Below are 22,586 nucleotides of genomic sequence, written 5' to 3' on the forward strand. Positions count from 1 at the left end.
AGCATACTTTTGTCAAACGCTGTTATTATCCAGGCTCTTGCGGTCAGTCATCTCTAGTACATCATCAACAGGTAAGTTCGACCTCAATGATTATTCGGATCATCAATATACATAGACGAGTGATATAGGAATTTCGATTATTTTCCCCTCCTTCCCTTTATCATTTGAGCAAGATATAAACCATGGATGTTATCAGATTCCATGCGACCTCTATCGAACAGCGCAGCACGTACACTGAGGAAATCGCCTAGAGGGCAATAGCCATACCGGCGGCGATACTGACGAGAGCGACGAAACCTCCTACGAAAGAAGTGACGGGCCCAGCACCTGAGTTGGGGGAAGTGGCGGAAGCAGCAGCAGAGGCGGCAGCACTGGTAGCTGAAGCGGCGACTGAAGCGGCGGAGGCACCGGCAGAAGAGGCAGCGCCAGCAGCGGAAGTAGCGGCAGAAGTAGCAGCGGCGGCCTAAGTCCAGTCCGGTCCATCATCATTAGTATATGGACTCATGCATGATTGGGGTAATGGAGGAGAAATAAGTTGACTCACGCTGGTAGCGGCAGCTGATGCACCACTTGCTACGATAGTAATTCCAGAAGCGGCAGAGGTGAAACTTGCACCAGCTCCAGTCGCAGTGCCAGTAGCGGATGAGTCGCCGCCAGCAGCAGTAGGCGAGCTAGATCCAGAGAGAGCTCTGCGATAATACAATCCAAGTCAGTCTTTGTTCCCATTATGGTTTTTTGTATGTTTGGTCGGTTGACTCACTGAAGACCACCAGTAACGGATGAACCAGTTTGTGAACAACCTGATTTGATTTGATCAATTGCAGATTGCAATTGAGTCCATTCGGATTGAGTGACGCCATCGGTATTGTCGAGTGTACATTGGAAACAACCGACGAAATCGTTGAAAGTGCTTTGTTGACAAACGCTGAGACAGGTGTTCACGTCATTGTTGAGACATGCGTTGTAAATCTGTAGGGCATTGTCACATGAACATTGGGATGGGAAAGCGTTCTCGAGTTGTCGAGTTGGGAAGAGTCTCATGTGCTCTGGGCTGATTGCGGCTTTAAAACATACAGTACAGCTCACGGTAAGCTATGCGATTTAGATAGACGAAAGGCTGTATAGCCCAGGGAGGGGAACGGTCCGGCCGAAGCCGAAACCATAAACAATAAAGAATAAACCGAAAAGGGGAGGCTCGTGCAATGAAAGGGAAAGGAGGGGATGGGATATAATGCCAAGCCACAAACACACCACAATCAAACACGTCTGTGGAGCATGCAGGTAGAAGTTAAGAAGATCCACTCACCAGCTGAGAGAGCACCGAGGATGGGTACGAGAGCGATGAGTCCGAACATTCTGGTTGATAGTGGTTTTGGCTAAGTGGTGGAAGTCGGGATATACGCAGGTACGAGTATGGTCCAGATGAGGAATGTGAAGGTGGTGTCGTGAAGGTAGTGAGAAGTGAAGAAGTGGAAGGTTAGCATTTCATTTCATTTGCATTGTGACTGAGCGAGCGGTACGAGTACAGCACTCGACTGTACAACGCTTGTTCGTTCTCCCATCTCATCTCAGGGGGCTTGCTGCGTAGATAAAAAGCATGACTCACCGATAAGAAATATGCTTATGCTACGCAGCAAGTAAATTGATTATGAGATAAAAATGGAACAAGAGGTGACATATGACTCATGCATTTCGGATGGGTATATATATATTGCACAGTCAATAATGTTGAGGTGTATCCATCTGAACGGTCCGAGTCAGAACCGAACACAACCAATCAATCAATCAGTTCCTTCTTTCACGCTTAGGCCCTTTCAACGGGGAAAAGAGTAAAGTGCAACGTCTGATTATCGAGGGAAGGTATCATATTGTACCTGAACATTTGGTTTGAGGGTTGTTTCTTTACCTGATTGGAGTATTAGATTATGAGGTACACAGTAGCTTGACGGGGTACGGAGTTATTTATTCTGAAGATACCCATACCAAACAGCCTTCCATCATCACCTACCTCGGTGTTGGAGGTCACGGGTTCCTCCACTAAATGATTGATTCGGACTAGACAAACGTTCTTTCACTGTCTTTGATCTTAATTGCCATGAAGGCGATGCTCGGCAAGTTACAATCAAAGTGGATAGGGGTCGGAGGGATGATTCAAGTGGCGTTCCAATCAAGCAACGCACGGGTAACCCTGAGTTCGCTGTGGTAGTACGAGAAGAAGCTCGGACCTATATGCAGATGCAGTATCCGTTAGGGGTGTCAAAGTAGTACGGCACGGCATCCCCTTTGTCATCTGACTCTGACGCAAGCAAGCAAAAAACAAAAGCATTCTCTTGGCATACCTTGCAGAAACTAATGTAACTACTTTGAGTTTAGTTCAGGTCCGATGATAAGAGGTCAATTTCAATTTGTTTTAACCGATTTTTATCGTAATGGATGATATCCGGAGAAAACGCAAAATGCATTCATACTGCTTTCTCATTCCTTACAAACATTATTAGTAGATCTATTGGCCGGATAAGCAACAGCGAGATACCTGTTACAAGCAGTCTGGGTTTGGTATGATTCAACATTCAGCACTTAGCTGCCCGCTTCATCCGGTACATCTTGCCCAGGCATATCACCGTCAGTTAATCTAAATACCGGTTCCGGAGGCTCTATTATCTCGTGTATCGCTTCTTCAGGTGATGATGATATGGGGGTGGTTGTATGGACGGTGTGCCTCCACATATCGAGTATAGCAGTACTTGCTGGATCTCTTGGTCCATAGAATGCTCTGGTGTAATCGTCCCTGAAGCCATCTCCTTCATCGCTCGATACCTCTACGTCTGACAGCCCATAGTCATCTTTATGATGGCCTGTGGTAGACCCATGAGACTGGAGACCTCTTTGAGGAATACTATCAAGCCATCGATCTGGTCTTTAGGGATATCAATATGATCCAGAGCGGTTTCCCAATCCCCTATCATCGGAGACTGATTGAAGGTAACTCTAAAGTTTACATCTTTACCTGTTCGATCCCTGTACTTCTGGAGTAATGGCTTCACCTTATCGAAGAATGTACTTGTGATTTCATCTTGGAGGGAGAGGGATATCGAAACTTGACGAGAATGGCTAGTATAGAAATTATCAGTGTTGGAAGTAAGTCGAGCAGACTCGGAGATTTCAGCCATTCTACTACTTTCGCGTCAGAGGCGCAAGTGAGATCGCTAATTGCCGAGTAAGCTCCTCCTGTATATCCGCTGGCAGGTGGGTCGAGGGTATGGTCGTGATTGAGAATGTAATTTGAAGATCGGGATAGAGCACGGAAGTTGAGAGAAAGGGTTAAACATGAAGGGGGAGTAGTAGATCGGATTGAGGTAGCGTTCATATTTGAGCTCATTGCTTTCCTACTGTATAGGCTTATGTCTTTGAGGGTATCTTGCTGACAATGAGAAGTCTACATACTCAAATCTACTCAATTCCACTACGAGATAATTCTCTCCTGGTATGTCGTTGTAGGACAAGGGCCTTCTCGATCCGACCTCCTTTCCAGTCATGCATCTCAAAGGACATGCTACTGACTTGTATCATATACAGACCCCTATCATGCTCTGGTTCAATCCCCTCCACCTTCCCCATATAAATACTCATAAGGCTTCGTACACTCCTTGTAGGGATCTGATGCACCACCTTCCAGAGATTGCAGCCATGCAGGAATGCCATCTCCATACTTGAACGGTACTCGTATGTCTGTATAATGTTCAAAAGTGAACTTGCACCCCATCCCACCCGATACCTCCGGAATGCTACTCTGCAACTTTGGAATGACTTGTTCTTCAATTCGACTCCGAGCGGCCGAGGTCCATCCCATCTTATCTGTAATGATTACCCTCCCCCATTCGGTAGGCTCTGTATTCGTACATGCCCCTCGATCGTTCAATAGATCTTGAGTCTGTTCACTTTCATACCATCCTGTGAAGGTCTCATTCAAGGGTTTCTGCACATCTGGAAGATACTTGTTGATAGTATCGTACTCTTCTTGCGAATTTGCATTCCTCTTCAACCCGAGTGAAAGAGTGATCTTCATCAGTAAAGTGGAGAAGGAGTCTCGAGGATCAATATCGAAATTACCTCGAACTGGATATCGGAAGAAGATTGATTTTCGGTAGATGTACCCATGATGAAATCTTGGAGATTTTTACGATGTTTGTGGGATAGAGCCTATTCAAGAAGTAAATATGTAAGACAAGGTCTTGAAGTACTACTGTAAGTCTTAGTACTACAGGTCTAAATTCAATCTCCATACCCATCTGCGGGACCTGAAATAACTGGATCTGATACTCATATAGTCACCGAAGGAATGGCGATCAGTGGTCGGTTCACTGAGTCGACTCGTATCCACAGTATAGGGGACGATCTCCTTTGATCTCCTTTGTTTATCAGACTCCACATGCGTATGTGGCTCGGGACGTACTGGGCTGCGTCAGATGCACATCCTTAGGCAGAGGACAAAGGAAATCAAAGTGGACGTTTACGGTGGAGGCATTTGCACATACATTCACCTTCCACGTCATCAGTTATACTCTCACTCGCAGCTGGATTTCATGAAAATACGAGTAACTGTCAAAAGTTGAAAAGACAGCAACGACACAACTGAGAGAGTATCATCTATAACGATATCCAGTCACTTGTCATCATAGCAGAGCTCGCTGGTCGAGATCAACCCATCAAGCATGTCCATCCTTCTCCTCTTGCTACGCATCATTTCTTACCCTTTCTTCATCCTTCTTCATCTCCTATTCGTTCTCTCTTCCCTCCTACTGCGGACATACGAGACCTTCACCTCTCAATCCAACTCTGCCTACCAACTACAGGATGAACGGCAGATACCACCATCGAAACATCTAGCTTTGATACTGGTCCCATCCAAGACGCGTCGGAAAGATGAAAAATCAGCTTTGGTGAAGAGTATTTTGAGAGCTATAGAATGGTCAGGTGAATGGGGCGTGGAGGAATTATCCATTTGGGATGGACAGGGTGAGTCAGAGTTCATTTATTCACGTTCAGCTAGAAGGAGAACAAGGAGCAGCCAGCTGATTCTATCTTGATTATTGAACGTATAGGCTTGATACAATCCGTTTTACCGAATCTGATGAAAACCCTATCCCAGAATATCACTCAACATAATCATAATCAGCTTCCACCTTCACCACCTTCTACACCGCCCAATGGACCCACGCAGGATATATCACCACCTGATGAATATGAAGAGGAGGGCCCGGTGTCACCTTCACCTCAGCGGAAACAGGGTAAGAGTCTGGTAAAAGAGACCAGAGTGGGTTTGGGTTCGGGGTCAAGGCTGGGTGATGAAGTGAGGAGTGTAAAGATCTATCCAGGTATGTAACATTGTGCGGACGATTGATCAACCTCATTATCTTTTCATTGTTCGAAAATGAGCATCGGCTGATCAGTACAAACCATTCATTGTAGGTCTCTCATCGAATAAAAGTCTGAAAATCCATTTCTTACCTCCTTCAGCCTCTGACGAGGTGATAATCAATCTTACGAAACGATATGTGGAGAGGAAAAAGGATGTTTCGGAAATAACAGTTAGGAATGTAGATAGGGATATCAAGGGTGAGTCTCTCTGAGTTATCCTAAACTACATACATGAAGGGGTCTTTCATTCATGCTGATTTACACATATATGCACGTGTTATAGAACAACTTCATTTCACCTCTGACCCGGATCTACTCTTAATCCATCATCTCTCACCTCCCCCGATATGGAAATCATACTTACCTAGAAGTCCACCTGAACTGTGGGGTTACCCGTTCTGGTCATTAAGAATAACAGAGATATAGTAAGTTTATCTTCTATGTAAAACTTTTTTTTTGCCGTTGGTCGGATCTATACTGATATCTTTTGTGATTGAACTAGTCAATTTCCCTCTCCTCTTCCATTACTACATCACCTCAACCCCCTTATCCTCTCATTCCGCTCATCATCACTTCCCTTCCTACGTAAATTAGGTTACTCAATTGCTTTGCCTGTGAACATAAATTCGGATGGATATGGGATATTGCATAGAGAAGAATGGAATGGTGCCATTGGAGCTTGGTCAAAGATGGAACAGAGATTAGGTAAATAGTTTATTTACTCTCATATAGCGATAGAGATAGTTAGGACAAGGTCGGATCGGTCGGACCAATCATTGTGTATCAGGTTTTTCTATGTATGCATCTTACATTTCATATAAACTACATTCTACTTTCTTCATCCTTTCGTACCCTTCTAAATGGTGTACCATACTCATCTCGACTGGCTATTGAGTCTGAGCTCCATATCCTCTCAAACCCTCTGCGAATTTCCAGTAAGTATCGGCAGACTTGGAGTCGGAGATGGACACGCCTTCGGAGGTGATTGTAGCGATTTGGTACTACAGGTATAATCATGTTATGTTAGCGATAGATCAAGCCAATTAGGCCAGAGTGCATCCTCTCATATTCGAGTTGCATATTGACAAGAAATGACGATGAGATGGTATATTTCCGATATGACCCCAAACTCACCTTGTTCAAACTCCTCGCATCTCTATAGAATAAAACCTTCATACAATCTTCTAAGACCTTTTCAGCTTCCTCTTTAGTCAATAACGGTCCATTCCCATCGATACCAGCTTTAGCTTCGTATGCTTCTCTCAATAACGGCTGAGCCAAGTGAGCACCGAATCCTGTTGCAAGCGTTGGAGCGGTGTAGGTCGTTCCGAGAAGATCAACATATGCTAGGAAACTATAATGTGACAGAGATATGTCATATCAGCTAAATGCTCTTGGAGATATTCATGTCGTTTGAGGGGAGAGTGGGAACTTACCTTTCCTGCTTGACTTTATCCCAACCACCAACTAACACAGCGTTCCACACGGGGTTCATCTTACTTCTCCTAGCGTAGAATAAGTTACTCAATAGCTCGTAGATGTTCTTGGGTGAGAGGGAGGGATGGGAGTCTGTTAATGCCAATGCATCTTCTTCTCGTCTATTATAGGTATAGAAGGTTGTCAGTTGTAGCTCATCTTCACAATGGTAGAGAATCGTGCAATGTAAATTGAGAGGTGAAGATAAGGAAGGGTGAAAGCAGTCTTCCTATATATGATGAACGAGCAATACTTTTCCCTGCCTTGTGTGGTTTTCGATCTAAACGTTGCGCACTCACAATAAGGCGTCCAGCTCTTTCTTCAACCATTGGAAATCTGACATATCACCGGCCACACCCAACAAGGTATGTTTACCCAACGGATGAAGACGTTGAATATCTCTAAACCTCGCAAGTGAACCGTACGACGCTGTAGACCATAATGCACATTGTCAGCTTTTCATTGCTACTTTCGCAACGGCAGAACCGAACAACTGTCTAACATGTGACATACCCAAATTATCAGCAGCTATCATCACTCCTCCCTCATATTTCAGTCCAAGTACTGAAGTACCAGTGACTAAAGGTTGTCTAATTGACCGAGAGGGGGATGTTAGCTATTACTTCGATAATAGAGGGAGAAGTAGCTCACTGAGTATGTCCCACTGGACCATGATGAGCATGGGAACTTTGACCCCTCTGAGTCTGAGGTAAAGGGAAAGTATTGAACTCGTTGAATGAGGAGTTCGCAGGGGAAGGTTGTTTCCACATTGCTGGGTGCTATAGCGAGATGGTCAGCTGCGAAGCATAAGATACCAAGCAAATAGCTCACTTGGGACATCATCTTGGTTACTGTTGTACGACCGTATACCTGAACTGGGTGATAGTGATCTTTCGAGTTATGGTCTATCTAATGAGCAGCACGATGGACCAGTTGTGAGTTGTCGATGATGATGATGGATTCAACGACGCGCAACTCAACTCATATACAGGCAGCATGACGTGGCTTCTTTCCAGTTACGGGCGTGTACTTCACGTGGTGTCACAGTGATAATACCTCCACCGGTTCTGATCCGCTCGTCGCCCTGGTCAAGAGTGACAGAGCGACACGCTCAGACACAGGCAGACTCAACGACACATATATAAGATATCAAGGTACATAAACCTTTGTCTCCTTCAATCTCAATCGTATACATCCTCAACGCACCATGTCCCAACCCCAGTTCTTCGAGACTATTACCAAGGTGAGTGAGGAGTCAATCGACATCGACTAAACAAATCCTCATCTCTTCTTCGTCACGTCGGCATCTCCTTCGATCACTCCTGTGGTGGTCCAAGCGACCAATGAAGGCTTCCTTGGCTTCTTGAAATCTCGAGCGGGCAAGAGCGAACTTATAGAGACTGATCGTGTTTCACTCTTTCTTAGTCCTTCACCGAAGTGACCATCACCGAAGCAGGTGTAGACACAGCCGAATTCCTCGAGGCTGCCGAGAACCTCGTCAAGATCTTTGGTGAGTAGTTTTATCTATCTTAGACCAGCTAAGCTAGATGTTTCGGCTCATATATAGCTGATATCTTCACGATTATCAGGTCTCTTCGGTAACCCAGCCTTTGTCGTCGTACAGAATGACTTGACAGGTAACATCGCTGTAAGCTCATATATGTCCCCCCTTGTCCGTAACTACGACGGGATCTGAGCTGACAATGATAGTACGTTGGTACCTCGATAGAAAGTAAGAGCCTACCTCGCTCACAATCCCGAATCCGGTAAAACCCTCGAATCCCTCTTAGCAGCTGAAAAGGCCAGTATCCCCAAAGCGAAAGATAGAGTTGCTACCGACGCTTTGATGTGGTTATTGAGAGGATTGAAATTTACTTCGTTGGGGTTGAAAATCAACTTGGATAATCCAAATGAAGAGTTGAGTGAGAGTTTCACAAAAGGTTATGAAGGTAGTTTGAAGAAGTATCATGGGATGATGGTTCGACCTGTTTTCTATGTAAGTGGAAATGTTTCTTGCAATTACCTCGCAATTGCCTCCACCCTCTGCTGCTATGCGTAGCTCAAGGTTATACCACACTACATGTTATACTGATGTTCATCTCTGTTTGATCATTCAGCTCGCAATGAAAGCATGCCCATACAGAGCTACGTTCTACCCCAAACTCGGTGAGCCTCAATCGGAGGTCTTACCCAAACTCCAAGCTTGGCTCAAGGCCCTTCAAGATATCGTAGCTAAGGAAGAAGGTGTATTCAAAGCTGGTGGCTACGGTGAGATCTAATCGTCCACCCCGGTCATCTCTCTTGTACCTATATACATTATACATTGTGACACTTCTTTATTGCATGTATGAGCTTGCATCCGACATGGATGGATGATGTGGAGGTGTAATTGCCAGATCGGGTAATTCTGTCGCGTGTTTCTCGCATTGTACGACGCGTTGAAGGGATAATGGGTAAACAAACAAAATAAATAACCAGTAAATGAAAAAGACAAATCTTCCTCATCTTGTCTTTATCGACGTCTGCCATTATACATATAACTCATATACCCATCCTCAAGCTGAGCAAGCCCCGACAAGGGGTGACACCTTCCCTTCAACTGTCCTAGCCCTGGCCCACTCTCAGCTGTTGAGGCCAATTTGCGTCATGTCCGACGATTTCAACCTCCAAGAATCCCTTCTCTCCCTCTCCGACCTATCGCTCTACCACATCCCAGCAGAGGTCGACATCCCCTCCCAGCGCACATCCACTGTCGATGAATCTCTATCGTCCGCCATCGAATCCATCGTCCATGACCCAGAGTCCATCGTACATTCCCAACCATCCACTTTCGATGTTTTCCAATCTATCCTCAAATACTCTGATTCACCCAATATAACAGGACCCATCTTGACCAAACTGTTAGATGTCATATTATCCAGTCTTACCAGTCATTCCAATGCAGTCTCGGGATTGGTTGGATCACAAGGATTTCAAACGGATGATATCGACGCTCCAATGGTACACAAGCAACCGTTGGAAATGTGGGCTTTCCTCTTACAGTGGTTTATCACCTCCGCTGAGAGAGGGGCAGGTAAATCTGATGGTGGAGTGTGTCCAACTACAACGAGTGGTAGAGGGAAAAAGAAAACTACGAATAAAAACACTTCTTCTTCGACATCTTTCGTATGGATAGATCAAATTCCTTTCGTGTTAGGTACGATGCACAGGGTACTTCGAATTCCATCGGGACGTATATGGCGTACATCCTCAGAGAAAGAATCCTTCATATCGTGTTTTGTTAAACCGTCTTATCAACTTGCCGAAAATGAATCGTACCTAAAAAATCAAGAAATCAAATTAGGTATATATAAAGTGATTTGTTTATCGGTCAAATTCCATGGTCATTCATTCGGAGCTCAGACGTCGATCATCCAGAATTTAACGTATTTCGAACATTTCTCTGAACCTATGGCTGAACTCCTATCGATCTTAGAAAAAGAATTCGATTTTACCCAGTTGTCCGAAGAGATTTTGAGGGATGTATCGACAAAGACGTTCGCACATAATGATGTGAAAGGACCGAGAAGTTTCAGTAAATTCCTGATCAAGTTGGCGGAGTTGAGTCCTAGGGTGGTGGCTAAGCAGATGCCTTTGTTATTGGGTCATCTGGATAGTGATGTGAGTTATACCTCTTTTCGCGAAAAGAAAATTATGTCCATGGTCTCCCTCATGCTCTCACCACAAACCATACAACCTTTACTGATATCACATCTACTCATTTCCTACAGGCACATCCCATGCGAATGGCTGTAGTGGAAATCATAGGTCTCCTCATTCGAGATCTGTCCCTATCAGACGAAGGCGACGAGGAACAGAAAGCTAAACAGATCAAGAAATACTTCGAATTGCTCATGGAACGATTCCTAGATTTGAACAGTTGGGTTAGGTGTAAGGTGTTAACTACCATTATCAAGCTCTGCGAGTGAGTACCCGCCCATCCTCCCATCGCTATTCCGCCATGATGAATTAATCGAATACACATACTGTTTGATGTTCTTCTCACTGATCCCTTCCCAGCCTTCCCGCCAAATTCCCCAAACAGCGTCATCAAATCACCGAACTCACCATTCGTACCCTCGAAGACAAGACCTCCTCCGCTCGACGATATGCCATTCAACTTCTCTGTAAACTCCTCGAGACCCACCCTTTCGGTGCCCTGCATGGTGGTACCTTGAACCTAGCAGAGTGGCAAGAGCGGTACGACAAGATCGAAGCCGAGTTGGCTAAAGTCGATGCTGTCGAATTGGAGAGGGCCAAGCGAGATGTTGGGATAGTCGATGGAGAAGACCAAGATGATTCGCAAGAGAAAGATGACGATGAGGAGGCAGAGGCAGAGGATGAGGACGAGGAAGAGGCAGAAGAGGTGGAGGAAGATGTGGATGGGGAAGAAGATGTTGATGGGGAGGAAGATGGTGAAGGTACACCTAAACCCAAGGCGGTAAAGAAGGAACCAAAAACCAAGAAGAAGAAACCTCGACAATCGCAATTGGACATCACAGGTATCCAAGCTGAACAATCTACTTTGGATCCCGAATTGATCCATAAATTACGATTAACCAAAAAATACTATTCGGATGCTCTGAAGTTTATCAACCAGCTTGAAGGGGCTATCCCTACTTTATGTCAATTATTGGTTTCTACCACCAAGACGGAAGTGCTGGAAGCCATGAGGTTCTTCAGAATAGCTTATGAATACGATCTACAATCGAACGAGATTGGAATCAAGACGATGTTACACTTGATATGGACCAAAGACAACAACTCGACTGTACCTGCTCCTACTACTTCCAACGAAGATGGGAACCCCACCGGTGGAGCTACAGAGGCAGGAGCGACAAAAGGAATTAGAGCGAATTTGATCGATTGTTATAGGAGTTTGTACTTTGACGTGGTTCCTGACTTGAACGCGAAACAGCAGGTCAATAGAATAGCGAAGAATATGATCGAGTGAGTACTTCCCATCATCGAGGATATTTTGTAATCAAGCTGATATAAGTGAGTACAGACGGACATACGGCGCAACGCTTGCTGAATTGACCTCGTTGGAGGAGCTGATGAGGACAATGATGGCTGAAGGTGGAGTACATTATGATGTGGTCAACAAGCTCTGGCAGGTATATAGTGAGTCGACCGGATTGGCAGCACAACAAAGCACATTTAGCACTAACGACCAATGTCTTGATACGTAGGTACGGATCAGGAAATCCCTAAAGCCCAACGTCAAGGTGCAATTATCATTCTTGGGATGTTAGCTCTAGCCAGGCGAGAAGTGGTCACCGAACGAGTGGAATCGCTCTTAAAGATCGGTTTGGGACATTTTGGTATGGTTAGTTAGCTTTCATGATCACTTTGGGAAGATGGGACGTATAGCTGATAATGCAAGTAGCACGACCTCGTCTTGGCCAGGTATACTTGTATAGCCTTGCAGCGACTAGGTGGATCAGCCAAGAAGGTCAAAGGTATGATTGTTCTCATACTTACAACAAATTTCATGACGGAACACTGGGCTGATGAGGTCATTTACATGAGCAGGTTCCTTGAGCGACAAAACAATGAGGTTACCGATGGATAATCCCATCTTCCTAAAGTTACAGGAGATAATCGAACATTCGCCTAAATCGCCACAGTGGTTCAGTATGGCCGAACAAGCTATCAATACGATATATCTGTTGGGTGAACAACCTGATGCGCTATGTTCGGAGATCATCAAGGATCTAACGGTGAAAGTGTTCGAGAAGTCCTCTTCCACCCAGGATACTATTGCTACTACGCCGCCTCAAGATGATGATGAAAATACCAATACGAACAATAAAGAGATGCAAGTGGAGAGTGCAACTCCACCACCAGATAGCCAAGATGATAGGGCAACGCCACCACCGGAAAACGAGAAGAAAGATCAAATTGGTTCCTTCAAATTGGCACAATTGGTTTTCATAGTGGGTCATGTCGCTATCAAACATATCGTGTATCTCGAACTGGTAGAGAGGGAATTCAAGAGGAGAAAGGATGAGACCGCTAAGCGTGAGTGACCTGATACAATGAGACATGACATGATCCCACCTCATGATTAGTCAGTAGGTAGGTTGTATTGCTAATGGTCTTTCCCCGGTGAACAGAGAAAGCAGCTGCTAAAGCAGCCGAAAAGGATTCAAACGATCTTGATGCGGTAGCTGGAAATGCTGAAGATGATATCGGCGAATTGATATCTGGTATTAGGGAGAGAGAATTGTTGTTCGGTGATAAAAGTCTATTGGCTGTTTATGGACCGATGATTGCTGGGATCTGTGCGAGCCCAAAGAGGTACAAGGTGAGTTCTGTTCCTGCTCATTGGTGTGTAACTTGACAAGCCGGATTGGCGAGCTAATTATATGTAATAACAAATTTCCACTATTAGGACTCTTCCCTGCGTCAAGCTGCTACGCTATCCCTCACCAAACTCATGTGTGTCTCTGCGCAATTCTGCGAATCTCACTTGTTGCTCCTCTTCAAGATACTGGAGACAAGCCGAGATCCAGTGGTGAGAAGTAACATCGTGATTGCTCTGGGTGATATTGCAGTTTGTTGGGGAAGTATGATTGATGATGTGGGTATAAGTCTTGATCTCATTCATTGCATTCCAATCATATAGATCACATGCTGATGTATATACTTTTCGTTCCTCATATAGAATTCGGAAAGGTTATATCAAGGATTATCGGACCCTGACCAAATAGTCAAGAAGAACACTCTGATGGTACTTACCCATCTGATCTTGAATGGAATGATCAAAGTGAAAGGACAATTAGGAGAAATGGCCAAATGTCTAGAAGATAAAGATAATCGAATTTCAGATTTGGCCAAATTGTTCTTCACTGAATTATCGACCAAGGATAATGCGCTGTATAATAATTTGCAAGATGTCATCAGTCACTTGTCGGTTGGTCAACATAAAGTTGATGAAGATACTTTTGAGAGGACGATGAGGTTCATCTTTACCTTTATCGAGAAGGTGAGTGAAGTATATCTCGTCGACAAGCATACATTGTATTTCAATGCCAAGAGTCAGGACGGAACTGACGATGCGACTTCTTTGCAGGACAAACAAGCTGAATCGCTTGTCGAGAAATTATGTCAGCGGTTCAGGCTGGCCACTGAGGAAAGACAATGGAGAGATATCTCTTTCTGTCTTTCGTTGTTACCTTTCAAATCTGAACGATCCATGAAGAAGCTCATTGAAGGGTGAGTCCCAGAGTATTCGAAATGTTGATGGACGTCATTGCTAATACACCGATTTGATTTGGTAGCTTACCGTTCTACCAGGATAAACTGCACGAAGAGACTGTGTTTAGAAGATTCACCGAGATACTCGCCAAGGTGAGCTACCATGTAAAGCTCATCCTCAAATGACATAGCTGACAAAGTCATATAGGCTCGAGCGAATAAAGCTGCCAACAAACCTGAAACTGAGCTTAAGGAGTTCGAAGCTGTAAGTATACCAGCCGCTTTATCTGGAACTCGGCTGATTATACAACGCTCGATAGATTCTTACCGAGCATCAAGCCAAGGGATTAGAAGATCAAGCTTTAGAAGCTGACGTATTGAGAAAGACTAAAGCTGCTAAGCGAAGGGCAGCTAAGAGACCTCAAGCTGGAGGAAGAGGCAAGAAAGCAGTCACTCCAGAAGATAATCAAGATGAAGAAATGGAAGAAGAAGCTCCGCCCGCTCTACCACAGAGATCTACAAGAGGAGCTGCAGCTAAAGCACAGCCGAAGAAAGCTCCTCCGCCGCCTAAACCTAGAAGAGGAGGAAGGAGGAAGGTTGTCGAGAGTGAGGATGAAGATGAGGAGGAGGATGAGTAGTGTCGATTTATAATTTGGTAGATTCTTTCGTTTGAGGTGTTTCTTCCGGGCTTATAGAGAGGTCATTTGTGGTTGTTGTACATTATATACACATATATGAATTAGTTTAATAGGATGATTGAGATGATTGCCACGTGGATCGAATAACCCGTCGGAAGATGTCGAGAGATGAAGGATGTTTTGGGACATTTCACCAAGCATCATGATCCTCCGAATCTTTCAAATGGTATCATATACTAATATCAAGAATTACACAGAATAGAAGATTCCTCGGGAATTGCTCAGCTATAACTTTCATATCCCTTTATATTCAGCCTCATATAAACAGCTCGTCTGTCTCACGGAACGCTCAACCTCCAATTCCAGATGAAACCCTCCCTTCGACTACTCGCCCCTTCTGCCCGCCCGGTGAATTATCCAGGCCACACCCCATTATCATTCTCCCAAAATGCCCTCTTAGCAGTCGGATCAGGCCTGATGGGCGTCTGGACCTCTCGAGGTGATCTCGTAGCTTCCCTATCCGAATCGACCGCATCGACCTTCTTACCATCTTTACATCATAGGATGACATTACACCCTGAAGGTAGACAGATATTGAAAGATCGACCGACCATATCTTCCGATACGTTAGTAGGTCTGAGGGACTTGAAGAGAGGTACGTTGGGGAGAGAGTATTGGGAATGGTTGGATGATGGCAAATTAGATCCTGATGCGAGAGCACCAGTAAGTAATCAGTTTACGATACCTGCTTGATGTATGTGCTTAATGCCTATGTTTTACTACAGGTCCAATACATCGATTCACCCACTTTGGCATATACGATGCTTCGCTATCGGCAGACGCACGATCTCTACCATACACTATTCTCACTTCCCCCTACATTGCCTCACGAACTCTCTCTGAAGGTGTTCGAATTTTCCAACATGTCTCTACCCGTTGCGGCACTCTCATCAACATTTGGACCCTTCCGCTTGAAAAGAAGAGAAACATGGCTTAGGGATTGGGTACCCTGGGCTTTGCGGGAGGGCAAACAGGGGAAGAGCCTGGTGGGGGTGTATTGGGAGAAGAGGTGGGAGCAGGGTATAGGAGAACTAAGGAGAGAGTTAGGTGTGAAGAGGAATGATCAGGAGGGGGTGGAAGGCCGATGGGGTGGATATAGGAAGATAAGAGAGGAAGAGAGGGAATTGAGAAAGAGGGGTGAATGGGTAGATGAACCGGAGGAATGGTAATTCCCCTGTGGAGGGATTAATGATGCATAAACATGTATGTACAGTATAACTCTCTCATTCCCCGTTTCGGTCATGCTACTGCTTTCTACATAAGAATGGTCATATTCCCAGTTGACCTGCTTGAGACTTCGATGGATTTGCATATGCTTTTGATCTACATCTCTGCGTAATCGGATCTCGTTGGAATACTGATCGTAGGCATATTAGGCCATTTGACATCTTCCAGCCCCTTGACGAGATCCTCAATCTCCCTGTCCGTCGGATGCAGCTCTCGCATATCCTCCTCAGTCCAGACCCTAGACGCAGCTGTTCCAAGTACATTGAATTGATACCACGTGCGGGCACCTCCCCAATGATATTCAATCGGAGCCCTTCGTGCAGGAATGTCATCATGCCCCGTCCCAGTCCTACCGTTTATGAGGGTATAATTCTCTTCCGTCACAGGGATGAATTTCGTTCCTTGTAAGTTTTGTAAACCTGCTCCTTCTAGGAGTAAGGGCTTTCTGGATCCCTCAATCGCTCTCGAAGGTTGGGACCGCCAATTGTATGCCAAGCTCTTAACCTCTTCTGGCCAAGTATAATTGGAGAGCATCTCCCCACCGAGCCGAGGTTTGGTCAAAGCGATTCTATCACTGCTCCATGGCACCCCGTCATCTGTGGGGATATCAATCGGTCCGCCATGTTCAGAATCCCAATTCTCGTGGAAATTGGTCTTTGCATACGAAGGTAGAATATCAGTCTGCACTTCGAAAGGTGTCTCTCGTCTGACAACGATATCTCCAACAGAGTAGATACCGACTTTGCCCCCATCGCTCGAACGACTCAAGAATGTCCCGTAGATGTTTCCGGACTTGTGTCTCCAGGCGAAAGCTTTTCTCTCGCTTAGGTCGGTCGGGGCGGATTGAGCGGTCGCAGTGGTAGTTGAGGTGGGGGTGTTATTCCTCTTGGATTTTCTCTGTGGCATGTTGTGAGTACTGTACAGTATGTGGCGATGAACGCTTGCTGAGGCAACGGGAGTGGTTGTGGATATGATTTAAATGATCGAAGATACTCTTTCTTATAATAATGCGTAGTGACAATTTTTGACATGAGAAGCAGAACCTCCCATAGGTCAGAGGAGATTAGATCCTTTGGACAGCACCCCCCTGACTGATGATCATCCTTTCTCTATCAAAATGACATCACTCACAGACCGAGGTCATGAAATATACATGCTATAGACTTCCTCATTACACCTCGACTATGTTGTGCAGCATCTCACCTGTTACAAAGGATCATTTCACTGTGAAGGTGAGGTACGCAGTGCATAGTCTTCTTCTAAACCTGCTCCTTCCCACGTATACCCCTTACTATCCTGGCTGTCTGCATCAGCCCTAGTCGTGCTGCAGAGCTCAGTGAGTGTACCTCTCTTCAGTTGGTAGATCACGGATTGACCTCCATAGGTAGTCGAAGCTTCGTTAGACCATTTATCCAAAATCTCCCTGACTGGCTCTGGAGCATGAGTCAGTATCAGAGGACCTTTAGTCAAATAGTGTGGACCAAATGATACTGTATCTGTATCAAACTGTTCGTATTTCAGTGTTGGGAAATGAACTCTACCTCCTGATGATGATCTTGTGGCAGCTCGATACATCAGATCATTATCTGAGAACTTGGGATCGAGTGATGCGCTCGGACAACCGGATGTGCTGGTCGGTTGGTATAGAGTGATCTTGACGTTGGTACTTGTCAGCTTGAGCTGAGTGAGATCCTTGGAAAGTATACCGATGATTAGCTTGGGATGAAGGTTGTCTTCATTGAGTATCTCTTGGTAGGTAAAGCAGTAAGGACTTTCGGTCACTGTGTGCTCTTTCGGATATTGATTCGGCGTAGATATGTATGACGAGGTTTCGCTCATAGTCATAGTGGATGGTGAGGATGTGGTCAGATAATTGGATGCTTTCAGTGATCATGTAATAACGTATATTTAGCTAGACTTCACTCAGTCGGTCGGTGCTCTTGAGATGCCAAGAAAGGAGGTCGATAAACATCATGCGTTGCGGCTCCCCAATAAAAGAAAGAACGGAGCGCCGTGGCGGAGTGTCTATGTGGAAAGTACCTGTAACTTACCTGCCGCTTCACTGAGAGTTGTCACTATGACACTTGATGGGCATTGCTCAAAGTGCTCAGACCACTGTTGAGATACTCACCACCGACTTCAGGCTCCGCATCGCGATCAATTCAAATGCAACGATGCACATATCCGGGTGAAAAAACGAAACAGAATCATCAGAGGCGGTGAATCCAAGCGGATCGGAAGGCAATCAACAGCAGCAAGAGGTCGGCTAAGCGGAGTTCCTGAAGAGCAGAGTAGAAGATAACCCATCGTTTCAGCACAGACCATGGAGAAGGGATCTCGATCACCACCGTAAATCTCTCAAAATTTCGAAGTGGTCAAAGTGTCTCTGGTCATGATGCATATGCTGGTGCTTATAGGTATTCATAGGTATCCATAGGTATTCATAGGTATTCGGAGGGGAAGTTGAATTGATTCATTCATTGCTTTCTCGTTCATATCTTCAACCGGTACTGTTCTTTCTGTTACTGACGCTCAGAACATCACTCATTTCCTAGTGAGTTTCCGTTAGACTATGAAGAATTGGATCATAGCTGACTGGCAGTCTTCTTTCCCAGTACTATTGGATATCAACATATCATCACATTCACAATGAAATTCGCTGTACTTGCTGCCCTCATCCCACTGCTCGGTGGTGCATCAACTTGTAAGCTGTACTTTGAAAGATCCCATATGTCTCGTTTGCTGTTCACCCTGTACTGACCCTTATACTTATAGTTGCCATCCCCTCTTCTGCCTCTCCAACCAGCCTCATCTCCCGACAGACCGCAGGATTAGACGACGTCCCGGCGGCTTGTACCTCCAAATGCGCCAGTACCCAAGAGTTCGCAAAAAGATGTGATGGTGGTCAAGATGTCGACGCGTGTCTCGAGATCTGTCAACCTTCTCTGTTCAGCGAGTACGAGGTGTGCGCTACCTGTATCATAGATAACTTTGGAGGTCTCTCTGGAGATGATGAAGCTCTATTGCAATCTGCTCTCGGTCAAATTAAGGAGGAATGTGGTAGTTTGACAGCAGGTGGTAACTATACTTCATCTTCGTAAGTGTCGAGTTCCATTACCACCTTATTCCCAACGTTGTAGCTGACTGTGTATTTTTGAATCAAGTAACTCCACTACCACCGACTCTGCTGCTATCTCCGGCTCATCAACTTCGGCTTCTAATTCTGCCTCCAGAACCCTCATTAGCGCTACTAGCATCGCTTCCAGTCATGCCTCAAGTGTGAGTCAGCAGAACGCCAACGACATGCACACTTGCTAAACCAGTGATATGCTTGTATAGGCTACTTCCGCTGCCTCTTCTGCCGCTTCAGGAGCTTCCGCCGCACCATCAGGTAATGCTGACTCCGGAGTCTCTGCACGAACCGCTGTTGGTGGAGTGGTGGCTTTTATCGGTGCTGCTGTTGGTCTTGCATTACTGCATTAGGCACGACTTGGGGTAGTTCCTCCTTCGTCATGCATGTAACAAGCTTACCAAAACCTCGCTCAGATTATGAGGGAGGTCCGACTTCGTAAGATGCACTACCGATTCATGATGCATTCAATTTATACGTAGGCTATGTATCTCGTTTGACTGTCACTGCACATATAGTGACGTCTTACCCCACCATCGCTTACAGTAATCGGTTATAGAGTGAGACAGACTGGACATGGAACACTTAGCCATACCAATCCAGAAGGGTGAAGGCAGCTTTTGACAGCATGCTCATGACGCCAGACCTAGCCGAGGCGGACATGGTGTAAAAACGTATGAGCTTACATCACAGCGAGGATCTTTCGAACAAAGCTTACCTTGCATCTTGATTGGCAGAGTCAAGATCCCTAGTGAAACTCTCAACCTCTCCTCTGACAGGATCCCACACAAGCGTGGTCCCATACCTAGCCGTCCAGTGATCGTAATCGTTTTTTGAAATGACCCAGATCTCACCTTGCCCCGAGGCGTCCATGGTACACGATACGACACCAGGTCTTTTGGTCCCATGCACCTCTTGAACAGGAAGGAACATGTCACTCTGATCTTTGATGAGGATCGAGGCTTTGGAAGATCCGTACAAATCTATCTCCCCGTGGTCGTCCCACTCACATCTGATGGATGTGTCAGGAACGGAATAGACCTTGAATCGATCACGTCTGTTGCCATCCACAGGCTGAACGAAGATAGTCTCGCAGCCTACATGTTCATCCTTACTGAACGACGTCTCTGCGGGGGGCAGTGTCACGATTGCCATAGAAGGCTTGAATGAGTGGCCACTGTAGCGGATTTCGGCTGTTTGGTCTTGTGAAATGTCAAATACCATTGATTTATGTTCGCTTTCCGGGATTGTCTTTCCCCTCCATTCGGCTAGATGGGGAGGTAGCGCTTTGGAAGATTCCTTGCTGAAGTCGATACAATATTGCATGTCGTGTACCCCTTCTATTCTCGAACCGATCGCCACACCCCTATGGTCCCTTCTGACGACACCCAAGTAAGTATGGTCGGCGGCTGACTGAGTATCGGCCATTTTTATTCTCCAGTGGCGATCTGATGATTGGTAATGATAAGGATAAGGTACTGACAGAATGCCATTGAAAGGTGGGACTATTTATAGGTATAGAAGGACGGTGAACATGCTATGAGCTACCCATGCTCCAAGTGCATTGCGATTACAAAGGATGGTGGGAAACCAGGGGATGGGAGCCTTCGTCTGATGTCATGAGCTATGCATTGCATCATCTCTCTTTGGAGCGACACCTTTTTCAAATGTGATTATCTAAGCTATTATATAGGAAACTCAGAATGACTCAAAGGATGACTGAACCGATTTCAGTGTAGCATATCACTCCTCCACTCCACCAGAAGGTGTCTTGATCATGACCTATCCGAAAGCTAGAGAAGTGGCGACATGGCATGGAAGTCCAAGGGCATGGACAAGAAATCAACTTTCAAGTGAGTCCAGGCGTTTCTATGACTTTGGAAACTATCAAGTGAAGCAGAAGTAGCAATGATGACCATCGCTTCGCTCATCAATGCCCAAAGAAGATACACCAAGAAGAAGGTTCAATGATTTATACGAACATTCAGAACTTACTTATTCATGGCTGGGGAATGATAGGTCAGGTCCTTACGCCTCTACAACATATCCACAAGGGGAGGCTATGTAGATGGATATTGGGAAAGATCAAATATAGTAAAGCGGTGATGACCGAGTCCCTTGACCTCATCATCAAGCTAGTCGGTATCTCATTCTTGGCCACTTTCACGAGTGAACACAGTAACCTTTGAAGGAATAGGTCCCCAAGTGTCCGTATCTTCCTCGAGAGCGTTCCAGAACTTGACATCTTCATAGGATGTTTCCCAAATCTGGCCTTGACCCTCTCTGTCCAACGTAAGAGCTAAAATCATGGAAGCCTGTTTTGCTGGCAGTTTCTGGACGGAACTGAATCTATCACTTGGATCTCGTACAAGAAGGCTGACATCTTGTGAAGTCTTGGTTCCCATCCCATTCTCGGATTCAAGGTATCCATGTGGAATCGAATATACCTTGTATCGTCCTCGGCCGTTACCATCGACAGGCGCCCAGAAGCTAGTCCGACAATGGACGTATGGCTTTTCATCGCCACACATCTGATCTTTTTGGAGGTCGATCGTAGCCACCGCTCCAGATGGGGTGAAAGTATGATCGTTATACTTGACTGTAGGGGGATGTTCCTCGGAGAATCGAAGTAGATAACTTTTACTGTCGTGTTCGGGTAGATCCCTCTGGAGTGAGAGTGGCGAACTGCCAGCTGAATCGGTCGGCGCGACGACCTCGCAATACAATACTTGCATTCCATCGTCAAGTTCTTGATTAAGCGAAGCGATGGTCTCTCGTTTAGTCACCACACCTCGAAAGGTGTTTTCACCGGCCAGAATTGAAGGAGTTGAATCAGCCATGATTAGAAAGGATATGAGCTATTGACAATCGAGTTGCAGGTATGTCAGCACTTATCGAGGACAGGGGCAAAGAAATCTCTGAGTGATATGTGGTAGATGTTGGTTACATCAAAGTCGAATTGGACAATGTATATGTACCTTTCCATATGTCGTAACAGAATCGCCAAGTCTCGCATCCTCTGTCCCTCACAAGGGTTGGCTCAGAAAGGATTGCCACGCTGAGACGAATTTCGAGGCTTGAGCTTGATCGCTCCTTTGCTGCTTCTTACGTAGACTCGCTTCTTTGACGAAGATGCACCATTGTCGCTTCGCTTCTCATGCTTCTTCTAGTCATCCTACGTCGCATGACTTTTTCGCGCGAAGGATGTGACTATAGTTGCTTCGCTTATGGTCTTTCGAGTAACAGGGGATGTCAAAGTCGCGAGCGTTCTTTACAGGGACCAGAAGCAGCCAACGAAGTTATGGTTTTCGGCTATCTGCTTCCACGTTATGCATGTTCGTGTTCTTTTCACTGGAATCATCTGGTGCACAAGGGTCTTGCGGCTCCAATTGAAC

General features: G+C 45.5%; 12 protein-coding genes across 12 annotated transcripts; 5 read left to right on the plus strand and 7 right to left on the minus strand.

Annotated features, from left to right (window-relative positions):
- Nucleotides 1-247: 247 nt before the first annotated feature.
- Nucleotides 248-1,355, minus strand: V865_004112 (uncharacterized protein; the record flags this gene model as incomplete). The annotated part of the gene is made up of 4 exons (XM_066227897.1): nucleotides 248-463; nucleotides 545-689; nucleotides 761-1,061; nucleotides 1,307-1,355. 4 exons carry the CDS (start codon nucleotides 1,353-1,355, stop codon nucleotides 248-250), a joined length of 711 nt encoding a protein of 236 aa, XP_066083994.1.
- A 1,222-nt stretch (nucleotides 1,356-2,577) lies between these two features.
- On the minus strand, nucleotides 2,578-3,170 carry V865_004113 (uncharacterized protein; the record flags this gene model as incomplete). Its single annotated transcript, XM_066227898.1, has 2 exons — nucleotides 2,578-2,825; nucleotides 2,876-3,170. 2 exons carry the CDS (start codon nucleotides 3,168-3,170, stop codon nucleotides 2,578-2,580), a joined length of 543 nt encoding a protein of 180 aa, XP_066083995.1.
- Nucleotides 3,171-4,712: 1,542 nt separating this feature from the next.
- Nucleotides 4,713-6,131, plus strand: V865_004114 (uncharacterized protein; the record flags this gene model as incomplete). The annotated part of the gene is made up of 5 exons (XM_066227899.1): nucleotides 4,713-5,016; nucleotides 5,103-5,375; nucleotides 5,470-5,616; nucleotides 5,702-5,843; nucleotides 5,921-6,131. The coding sequence occupies 5 exons, from the start codon at nucleotides 4,713-4,715 to the stop codon at nucleotides 6,129-6,131; spliced, it is 1,077 nt and encodes a 358-aa protein (XP_066083996.1).
- A 174-nt stretch (nucleotides 6,132-6,305) lies between these two features.
- V865_004115 (uncharacterized protein) lies at nucleotides 6,306-7,664 on the minus strand (the record flags this gene model as incomplete). Its single annotated transcript, XM_066227900.1, has 6 exons — nucleotides 6,306-6,419; nucleotides 6,553-6,772; nucleotides 6,855-7,016; nucleotides 7,194-7,323; nucleotides 7,408-7,484; nucleotides 7,546-7,664. The coding sequence occupies 6 exons, from the start codon at nucleotides 7,662-7,664 to the stop codon at nucleotides 6,306-6,308; spliced, it is 822 nt and encodes a 273-aa protein (XP_066083997.1).
- A 437-nt stretch (nucleotides 7,665-8,101) lies between these two features.
- V865_004116 (uncharacterized protein) lies at nucleotides 8,102-9,173 on the plus strand (the record flags this gene model as incomplete). The annotated part of the gene is made up of 5 exons (XM_066227901.1): nucleotides 8,102-8,137; nucleotides 8,320-8,404; nucleotides 8,484-8,542; nucleotides 8,624-8,890; nucleotides 9,012-9,173. 5 exons carry the CDS (start codon nucleotides 8,102-8,104, stop codon nucleotides 9,171-9,173), a joined length of 609 nt encoding a protein of 202 aa, XP_066083998.1.
- Nucleotides 9,174-9,540: 367 nt separating this feature from the next.
- V865_004117 (uncharacterized protein) lies at nucleotides 9,541-14,774 on the plus strand (the record flags this gene model as incomplete). Its single annotated transcript, XM_066227902.1, has 14 exons — nucleotides 9,541-10,554; nucleotides 10,665-10,858; nucleotides 10,954-11,883; nucleotides 11,942-12,057; nucleotides 12,126-12,262; nucleotides 12,323-12,395; nucleotides 12,469-12,957; nucleotides 13,053-13,243; nucleotides 13,331-13,519; nucleotides 13,604-13,924; nucleotides 14,012-14,154; nucleotides 14,220-14,289; nucleotides 14,345-14,401; nucleotides 14,457-14,774. 14 exons carry the CDS (start codon nucleotides 9,541-9,543, stop codon nucleotides 14,772-14,774), a joined length of 4,242 nt encoding a protein of 1,413 aa, XP_066083999.1.
- A 366-nt stretch (nucleotides 14,775-15,140) lies between these two features.
- On the plus strand, nucleotides 15,141-16,003 carry V865_004118 (ubiquinone biosynthesis protein COQ4, mitochondrial; the record flags this gene model as incomplete). The annotated part of the gene is made up of 2 exons (XM_066227903.1): nucleotides 15,141-15,497; nucleotides 15,560-16,003. 2 exons carry the CDS (start codon nucleotides 15,141-15,143, stop codon nucleotides 16,001-16,003), a joined length of 801 nt encoding a protein of 266 aa, XP_066084000.1.
- A 154-nt stretch (nucleotides 16,004-16,157) lies between these two features.
- V865_004119 (uncharacterized protein) lies at nucleotides 16,158-16,967 on the minus strand (the record flags this gene model as incomplete). The annotated part of the gene is made up of 1 exon (XM_066227904.1): nucleotides 16,158-16,967. The coding sequence occupies one exon, from the start codon at nucleotides 16,965-16,967 to the stop codon at nucleotides 16,158-16,160; it is 810 nt and encodes a 269-aa protein (XP_066084001.1).
- A 315-nt stretch (nucleotides 16,968-17,282) lies between these two features.
- V865_004120 (uncharacterized protein) lies at nucleotides 17,283-17,906 on the minus strand (the record flags this gene model as incomplete). Its single annotated transcript, XM_066227905.1, has 1 exon — nucleotides 17,283-17,906. The coding sequence occupies one exon, from the start codon at nucleotides 17,904-17,906 to the stop codon at nucleotides 17,283-17,285; it is 624 nt and encodes a 207-aa protein (XP_066084002.1).
- Nucleotides 17,907-18,710: 804 nt separating this feature from the next.
- On the plus strand, nucleotides 18,711-19,544 carry V865_004121 (uncharacterized protein; the record flags this gene model as incomplete). The annotated part of the gene is made up of 4 exons (XM_066227906.1): nucleotides 18,711-18,765; nucleotides 18,837-19,158; nucleotides 19,226-19,340; nucleotides 19,401-19,544. The coding sequence occupies 4 exons, from the start codon at nucleotides 18,711-18,713 to the stop codon at nucleotides 19,542-19,544; spliced, it is 636 nt and encodes a 211-aa protein (XP_066084003.1).
- Nucleotides 19,545-19,776: 232 nt separating this feature from the next.
- On the minus strand, nucleotides 19,777-20,619 carry V865_004122 (uncharacterized protein; the record flags this gene model as incomplete). The annotated part of the gene is made up of 2 exons (XM_066227907.1): nucleotides 19,777-19,837; nucleotides 19,910-20,619. 2 exons carry the CDS (start codon nucleotides 20,617-20,619, stop codon nucleotides 19,777-19,779), a joined length of 771 nt encoding a protein of 256 aa, XP_066084004.1.
- A 719-nt stretch (nucleotides 20,620-21,338) lies between these two features.
- Nucleotides 21,339-22,031, minus strand: V865_004123 (uncharacterized protein; the record flags this gene model as incomplete). Its single annotated transcript, XM_066227908.1, has 1 exon — nucleotides 21,339-22,031. One exon carries the CDS (start codon nucleotides 22,029-22,031, stop codon nucleotides 21,339-21,341), a length of 693 nt encoding a protein of 230 aa, XP_066084005.1.
- Nucleotides 22,032-22,586: the final 555 nt, after the last annotated feature.

This window comes from Kwoniella europaea, chromosome 1, assembly GCF_036810445.1.
Source record: "Kwoniella europaea PYCC6329 chromosome 1, complete sequence".
Taxonomy (NCBI): domain Eukaryota; kingdom Fungi; phylum Basidiomycota; class Tremellomycetes; order Tremellales; family Cryptococcaceae; genus Kwoniella; species Kwoniella europaea.